The following is an 8,862-nucleotide window of genomic DNA, read 5'->3' as shown; positions in this document are numbered from 1 at the left end:
TCTGGATAGCAGAAAGACAGTCAGAGATGAGGGAAGGAGAAGAGGAGGCCGAGGGTAGCCTGAAAATGAGCTGGATATCATCCGCATAGCACTGAAAGTTGGGGCAGAGAGCAGCGATGCGGTGGGCGAGAAGTGCCAGATACTAGTTGAACAGCCAGGGAGAGAGGTTAGAACCCTGGGGGACACCACAGGTAGAGAAAAAGATGTCAGACAGGAAAGACCCCAGTTGGACCTGGGAGGGTCGATTTGAGAGGAAAGAGGTCAGCCAAGCCAGAGCCTGACCAGTGATACCCAGGTTATCACGGAGACGGTTGAGCAGGATGGTATGGTTGACAGTATCAAAGGCAGAAGAGAGATCAAGCAAAATAAGAACACATGGAATGTTAGAGTCAAGGTTCGAGAGCAGGTCCTCATGGATGTTCAGGAGAGCAGTTTCCGTGCTTCTGGCAGCTCTGAAGCCAGACTGATGGTCATGAAAGTTTCCTACAGATTCGGCATGGAGATTAAGCTGGGAGATGGCAAGTTTCTCCAGGAGCTTGCCCAGGAAAGGAGTGATAGAGATAGGGCGAGAGTTAGCTGGGCAGGACGGGTCGGAAGAGGGTTTCTTAAGAAGGGGGTGCACAAGGGAGTGCTTGAGAGGGGATGGGAAGACTCCAGAGGCGAAGGAGTGATTGCAGAAGTCAGCAAGGGCAGGAGCCAAGGAGCCGATGTGGTCCTTAATAGTTTTGGAGGAGCAGGGGTGGACCTGTGTTGACGAGACTTTCATAGATCGGACTTGTCTCGAAACCTCATCAGCAGAAAAAAGGGGAAAGGCAGAGAAGGAGAGAGGAGGGGTGGCTGCAGAAGGGCCAGAGGACGGGCAGGGAATAGAGGGGGGAGGTGATAGGAGGAGAGTGAGGACAGGATGTCCTGAGTTTTTGAAATGAAGTGAGAGGCCAATGCCGTACAGAGGGCCTGGGAGGGGACAGGAGAGGTAGAGACTGCAGCAGGGTTGGCCAGCTCCTTGCAGATTTTAAAGAGTTCAGCCGAATTGGATAAGGGCTCTCTTCTTGGTGAGAACGGAGAGCCGGTATTGCCTTTGGAGCAGGCGACAGGCCAGTTTGTCAAAGGATGAACATGAAGCACGCCATTTCCTCTCTGCCACCCTGCACATGCGTTTAAGGGTGATGAGATCCGAGTCATACCAGGAGTTACATTTTGCTTTGGGCTTCAGGCGGATTCTCATGACAGGGGCAAGGATATCAAGAGTATCAGATATAGCAGAGTAGAGAGTGGAGAGGGCTGTGTCAGGGTGGGAGTCAGCTGAGGGGGGAAGAGGGGGCGAGAAGGTGGCAGCGAAAGCCTCAACTGACACACGCTTCATGGGTCGGATGACCGAGAAGGAAGATGGCAGTGATGAGGGTGGCTTTGCCTGTGGGGTAGGGAGGGTAAGGTGGGAGGAGAGGAGAAAGTGATCACTCCAGGAGAGAGGAGTGGAGAGAGGGACAGAGAGGGGAAGGTCAGAAGAGATAAGGGCATCAAGAGTGTGCCCAGCAGAATGGGTCGGCCCAGACGGGAGAATAGAGAGTGAGAGAGAGTCGCAGAGGTCGCGAAAGAGTCCAGAGGGGGACAGGATGCATCCAGGTGGATGTTGAAGTCTCCAAGAAAGAGGAGTTGAGTGGTTGAGGACAGGAGTGAGGAGGAGAGGTCAGCCCACTCGGAGAGGAAGGAGGAAATTTGACCAGGTGGCCGATAGATAGTAGCCACGGTAAGGGAGTGGCTAGGAGAGAGAGAGAGTCGGCAGACAAGACATTCAAAAGAGGAGTAGGTCTGCGTGGGAATAGCAGTGGCAGGAATCCACTCAGGGAAGATAAGGGCCACACCCACCCCCAGCACGGTTGGCCCTGGGCACGGAGAGGATCTTGTAGCCGTCAGGTAGGCGTGTGTCAAAGCTGGTGACAGAGCTGGCCGTGAGCCATGTCTCAGTGAGACCGAGTACGTCAAGGTCCAGTTCCTCAAGAAGGCGGCAGATATCAGAGGAATGTTTGACGGCAGAGCGAGAGTTAAGAGTGGCAATGTGGAGAAGGTTGCCATCTTTGAAGGACTTCCGGGGAGGGGTACAGATCAGAGGTACGCCCTGCGGAGGAGAAGAAGGAGCACGGGAGGGGGCAGGGAGGGAGGGTAGAGGCAAGGTAGCCGAGGACAGAGGAAGGGGGACAGCAGGAGAGGAAAGGAAGTTGATGAGGCGTGGGAAGCATCTATCAAAGAGGTGAAGGTTGGCCTGAGGGCCTTGCACCAAGACAGTCCCATTAGCGTAGACATTAATGATGGCCTTAGAGGAGTGGAAGGGGGCCAAGAGGACATCCCAGCGGGTGCCACCATTAATGGGAGAAGAGGAGAAAGGAGAGAGCACAGAGACCATATGAAGGGTCCATAGGTCAGGTGAAGGCACGAAAAAGAGGATGTCAGTCAGAGTTTCTTTAGAGGAGGCACTGGTGTAGGTGTCAGCGATAGGGAGGCCTGGGTTGGAGACCAGGATGTCCTTTTTAAACTTTTTCCTACCAGATTTAGTGAGAAGAGCAGGATAGTCAATGGAGAAACAGTTAGAAAAGATAGGTGAGATAGAGTGACAAACCATGAATCTTTTGTCTGAGTCACCAAAGCCATCAAGTATGATACATGACATATAAAACACACGTGTCTAGGAATGCATGTGACTTCATAGCAGATATGTGTTAAAACAAGTGAAAATGCACATTAGAAATTAACTTTCCGAGCTTTAATTTTTGCAAATGTGGAAACAAGGTTCTTGATATCAATGTGTTGAGCAATGTCATGCTCTATTGACAAGGTTGCTAGGCCAACAAGTCTTTCTTGCATCATAGAAGATCGAATATAACTTTTGATCAACTTTAGCTTTGAAAAGCTTCTTTCGCCACTTGTCACTGAAACAGGCAGGGTTAAGAGAATCTGGAGAGTGATACATGTGTTGGGCATACTGTTTGACATATTATTGTTGCATACAAATTTCAGTACATCTTGTGGGGATGACCTATTTGGAACTCTTCTTGCAATTACTTTCAATTCATTGCACAAATCTGATGCATTAATGTCCTTCAAATCCCCATGTTGTAAAGCTTTCTCTAGCTTCAAGCAGTGGTCAAACATTTGATGTGCTGCCTCAGTATTCAAACTCTGTATGTTATAAAGGAAGCCAAACACAGAACTAATTTGATGCATTTGAGTAAATCTCTCTTCTACAGATTGAAGGGCTGAGTCAACAATTGCAAAAAAGAAGTTAACTTTGAAATTTTCCTTGGGGTTTTCAATAGGCTCATCATCTGCTTCATATGTGAACTGCTTCTTCTTTCTTCGAACACGTACAGAATGATCAAGTTCAAAGCACGCAGGAATTTCCAACTCTTCTGTCAGTTTACGTGCTTCAATAAGTACTTTCTCAAACCCTTCATCACTCCTGCACCCACCAAGAAACGTATTGGTTTCTTCCAGTTGTTTTATAGCATCACAAACATCAAGTGTTTTTGTCTGAAGTTGTTTGCTTGTCACATTTATCTCAAAGAGAATGTTATGCCACACAACAAGGGAAACTACAAACCTGAAGCTAGAAATACCCTTTGCAAGACCTTGGGCATCTATGCGAGAGATATTACCAGATGATCCTGTTTGCGTAGTGTCATTTGATATCTCAACTAGTGCATCATACACATCACGCAGCTGATATCGGAGCGGATTCAACTTTCCCATCTTGTGTCACTCAGTGGTTTCAATGTAAGATGTTTAACATGGCGCTTTAGAACTTCCCAACGGCGTGTTGAACCAGAGAAATAAACATAAATACGTTGTACCATGTTAAAGAAAGCAGTTGCCTCCAAGCAACACTTAGCTGCATCATTAACAACCACATGTAAAGAATGTGCACTGCAAGGAACATACACAGCACGGGGATTTACATCCACAATTCTTCGTTGTACACCATTTTCTTTCCCATATTACTTCCATTATCATAGCCTTGGCCACGCAGGTTTTCAATAGGCAAGGACATTTCTTGTAATTGGTGGAGAATAGTGTCTGTCATACTAGCTCCAGTTGTCTCTTTTAGTGGCACAAATCCTAAGAAAGGTTCTTTTATGCACACAGGCTCACAATGATCAGAATCCAACACTGACATGGTGGTCACATAGCGAACTATCATTGTCATTTGTTCAACATGGCTGACATCTGGTGTGCAATCTAGAATGATTGAAAAGTACTTGGCAGCCCGAACTGAGGCCAGGATTTCCTCTTTAATAGTTGTGGCTAAAAGCTGAATCAGTTCATTTTGTATATCTTTCCCCAGGTAGTGAATGTGTGTCTTTTTTTCTGTTATTTTACAAAGATGCTCACCCATCAGTGGGTCAAACAAAGCTGGATATTCAATACATTTCAGGAAGTTTCCATTACCAAATGTATGCAGTTTTTCATGTGTTCCACGAAAGGCCAGATTTTGCATACCGAGAACTCTTACTAAAGCAATCAGTCGTTCTAAGATTTGCTGCCAATACTTCTCTTCTTGCTTAATGAGGCGCACATTTTCTTCATCAATTGTTTTATTCTTTTTCATTCACAGTGCCAGTTCCTGCCACTTTTGAATATTTTCGAAATGCTCCTTGCCTTCTTCATGTGCTTCTAGAATTGCAGACATGTTTATCCAGTCCCTTGACCCTTTATTAGCAAGAGATGAGGCATTGGCTGGATTACTGCAAAACAGCTTACAACAGAAGCAAAACACAGTGTCCATTGATATGGAATACTGTAGCCACTGACGGTGCACAGCATCTCCGTTGGGAAGCCTACGTTTGTAAAAGTTTGAGGAAAACTTTCTTTTGTTTCTATCTCTAGGGAAAAGAAACTGCATAACCTGTTCTGGCCCATGTTCTACCAGGATTTGTCGGACATGATCACTGCTTTTGGAGGGAACATTGTCCCAGGTAGCAGGATCACTATAGCTCACGCTGATGGAGGCATCAGCACTTTCACATCTTCTAAAATCTTGAACCTGCAATTCTTCATTCGGTTCATTCATTTTCTACATTGAGAGTTTGCACTTCCAATTCTGCTTCCAATTGTGAGGCAGTAGCTATATCTGCCATCTCAACTTCAGTTTCAGGAGGATCCTTTGAATGATCTTCATCTTGATCTTGCAGTGGATTGCCTCGAAAATACTTAAGAAAATACTCTTCCTGTTTTGCTTTAGCTTTTTCCCTTTTTCTTCTGAGTTTACTATACTGTGACCCAGACAATGTCTTTCTATTTGCCATGATGCAGACAAGCTGAAAGAAAAGAAACCCAATGGATTACTCAAGCTAAATAAAAGATAACAATCCAGTGTTCTGCCCGGGTTTCCAAGAGAACATAAACACATAGCCATTGCTTACTGTGGCATGACATTTATCAAATGTATACACTGCAGAGAGCCCTATCTTCTCATATCTGCACTCATTAGCATTGCTACAAAGCAGCCTTTCCTACTCCTCCCAAAGTTAGCCCCATACCCCACTTCCTGCAGAAACACCAGTATTTCCATTCATTTCGGGCACGCTTTTAAATCTATCATTTTAAGAAATATCTGCCTGTGCCATGTCATCAAGCAACTGGGAAGGAGCAAAGACTCAGACTTGGAGAATGACAGAGACATTTCTGTTGCTTAGAGGCACTTTGCTTACACCCAAAGGCTACATGTTTAATCACTTGGATGGGACCATACCCCAGGGAAGAATACTGGCCTTTTGGAAAAGCTACGCTGGCCATTAAGCTTACAGGATTTTCTGCCTTTTTATTATTTTTGCCCATAAGTGTAACAATACCCGAAATAAAGATTATGATACCTGTACATGTGGTTGACTGGAGTTTTCAATTGATCTCTCTCCACTTTATGACAGTCTACAATCATCAACAAAAAAGCACCCATCAGCAATACTCCTGGTGACCACATTTCAGTGCAACACCCTCACATCAGCCCTGTGAGAATAACTGCATATGACAATAAGAAACTGATTCCACTCTGAGGCAAGTTCATGTCAACGATCATGTATCATATGACCACATCTCTGTGAGGGTGCTTGTGGAGGAACTAGGCACAGACGTGCTGCTGTGCTGCCAAGCTGCAGAGGGGTTGGGCGGAGAAACAGTGGCAGGCTCCCTGATTGCACAATATGGCCAGTGGATATGAACATCTGGATAGCTCTTTAGTCATGTAATTGCGTGCGTGTCATGATGCCTACCCCCGGGCATCAGGACCGAGGCCCTCAGCTCTGGGAGCAGGCATCCAGACATTCGTTTAAACCTCAGCAGCCCCGGCTAGGGGCTGTCTGGGTTCAGTCCTGGCGCCTTAGGCGCCAGGCTCATCATAGAAATCAGTACTGGCACCATAGGCGCCAGGCTCATAGACTTTACTTACCTGATGCAGACCATGCTGCAAAAGAGTCCAAGCCTACATGAGGCCTGGATGGGACTATTTTGTTACAGGGACTATTTTTTACTCGGGTGTGGCTCTAGGGAACTTCTTATCTGGAACTACTTTGGAGACTATTTAAACCACACCCGAACAGCAGCACATGCTTCGCGTTATTCTGCATCCAGCAGTGTGACGCTCACCATGCCTGCAGCCAGCATCCAGTCTTCTGCCACGCCCGCGTGCCTGCAGCCAGCATCCAGTCTTCTGCCACGCTCGCCTCGAATCCGGAGCTCCTAGAATAAAGAAGAAGAAAAGGACAAGGTTAGAAAACGAACTTATTTCAAATTCCTCACCTAATTCCGGAACCATTTCATCTCCGGACCTGGAAAGTACATCAGTCCTGCACGCGTCGCTTCGCCAGCTCCAGCACAGCGCCATACTCACCAGTTCTCACAGCATCTTTCGATCCGGCACTGTCTCCATCATTTCTTCGCCGTACTCCGGCACCTAGGGGACACACGAATAACAAGGTGAGCCAAGGGAATCAACAAATACAACCTCTTACCACCATAGACTTACCTGAATTACCACCAGCGGTATTATTCTCCATATCTTCATATGCCGCATCTGTAAAGAGGGAGAAAAACAACATGTTAACGCATGCAATAGTTACCGGACAGCGTTGGGTAACACAGACTCTTACCTGAACGCCAGCAGCAGCTACGAGACCTTCTTCTCACAAACTTAGTTGCAACTTAAGGAAGGAAGGGGACAAGAGTGAACATCGGGCACATTGAACTCTTTGAACTTGATACTTACCAATCCCGCCAGGGACTTCAGAGTCAATACTTACCGGAACTCTCCCAACGCCTTCAAACCAGTGAAGTAACTGGTATCTACGCGCCCCTGCAAGACACGCAGGATGGAGAGATCATCTTTTACAAACATAAGGTGAGGTTACTAAGGGGATATAAGAGGTGATTAGTGGGGGAGAGCGAGAACAGTTGGGAGGCCATCACTAAAACCCACAGGTGGCTAATCCCTGTCTCCACTTGCAGGAAAATACTTCTTTGGGTCCAGCAGACAAGACTAGGCGGGCCAGTCCAGACAGTCATCTCTGCACTACGCATCACGTTGAAGGAGACCGCAGCTGTCGGGTCCGATCGACACCCCTGTGGGGTCCAGGTGAGAGTAACAGTGCGGGAAACACCATAGTCCACAACCCAGAGGGGCGAAGAGGAGCAGAAAAGAGGCAGGCTGAAAGGGAAAGGGACACGTGGGAAGAGGAAGAGCGGAATGGCGAGGATGGGAATCAACAGGATGGGGATGGCTGAGGAATCCACAGGAAAGTGGAAACAGGAGGGGAAGAGTAAGGCACAAGAAGAAGGTGTAAGAGCGAAGAGTTATGGTTAGAGTTTGAAGATCGGGAAGAGTAAAGAATCAGGGGAAAGGGATGGTATAAGAGTAAGGAGGCAAGCAAGCGTAGAAGAAGTAAGGCGAGGAGCAGAGGAGGGAGTAAGAGTAGTAAGACAGTAGAGGATGGAGCAGGAGTAAAGATTGGGAAGGGCACAGAGACACTTATGGCTTGAAGGAAGGGGGAAGAAGTGGAAAGAATCTGGAGAGTCAGAAGGAGTAGGGAGGCAGAGGATGCAGCATGAGGGAAGATTTAGAAGGGTGCCCATATACATTGAGAAAAAAAGGGAGCAGGATGAGCAGGGGGACAGGATGGCAGAAGAATGAGTAAGAGGAGAGGCAGCACAGCAGGATGGAAAGAATGGAAATGTGACGGTCACAAAAATTGTTAGGTTCCATTCAGTGAGGAATTAATTGAATTTTATTAGAGCACCTCACCTGCCGACTATGTGTTAGTCACTCTCTCTGCAGCAAAGCAGGGCCGCTCTTGGAACAGCCTCCAGCCAGAATAAATGATGTGTGCTCCACTGCACCCCTCTACTAGATAGAAAGATTCAGCCGTCAACTTCTGGTTTGATTAAACCAAATAAACCGGATTTGCCTCCACCAGTGAGTGACTTTATGCCCAGGAAAAACCCTATTTAGTGTCCTCTGGTCCAGCTAAAGATGTGTCGGGCCCATTTCCACAGAGCTGGAGTGTTAGATGAGAAAGGGTGTGGATGGAGGGAAGGAGAGAGCAATGATACAGGAATGAGGTAGTGTCGACTAACAATAAAAAAACGCTTGACACCGACAAAATACACCCACACTCAAGCCTGACCCTGCTGTTTGTATTGGTGTACCACGCCTTTAGTGTCTTTACCTTACTCTATATTTAAGCAGTTTTTCTAAGCGCTGGAAAGTTAAACATAGTACTAGGGAGATGGCAGCAAACCCGATCCTTTAAATTCCAACTTTGGTATTTTGTACTTTTTCTTCTGCACTCCCCTCACTCTCTGGCCGGTCTCCCTTGACAC

At 46.9% G+C, this 8,862-nt stretch overlaps 1 protein-coding gene across 1 annotated transcript; it reads right to left on the bottom strand.

The window, feature by feature from the left end:
• Positions 1-2,736: 2,736 nt before the first annotated feature.
• LOC138520563 (zinc finger MYM-type protein 1-like) lies at positions 2,737-4,600 on the bottom strand. The gene is made up of 2 exons (XM_069632903.1): positions 3,974-4,600; positions 2,737-3,714 (listed from the first exon to the last, which is right to left on the bottom strand). The coding sequence occupies exons 1-2, from the start codon at positions 4,598-4,600 to the stop codon at positions 2,737-2,739; spliced, it is 1,605 nt and encodes a 534-aa protein (XP_069489004.1).
• Between the last annotated feature and the right edge of the window lie 4,262 nt (positions 4,601-8,862).

Source organism: Ambystoma mexicanum, chromosome 13, assembly GCF_040938575.1.
Source record: "Ambystoma mexicanum isolate Mex_15411 chromosome 13, UKY_AmexF1_1, whole genome shotgun sequence".
NCBI lineage: Eukaryota > Metazoa > Chordata > Amphibia > Caudata > Ambystomatidae > Ambystoma > Ambystoma mexicanum.
Note: the sequence above shows the minus strand (reverse complement) of the source record. Positions and strands in the feature narration are given on the sequence as shown.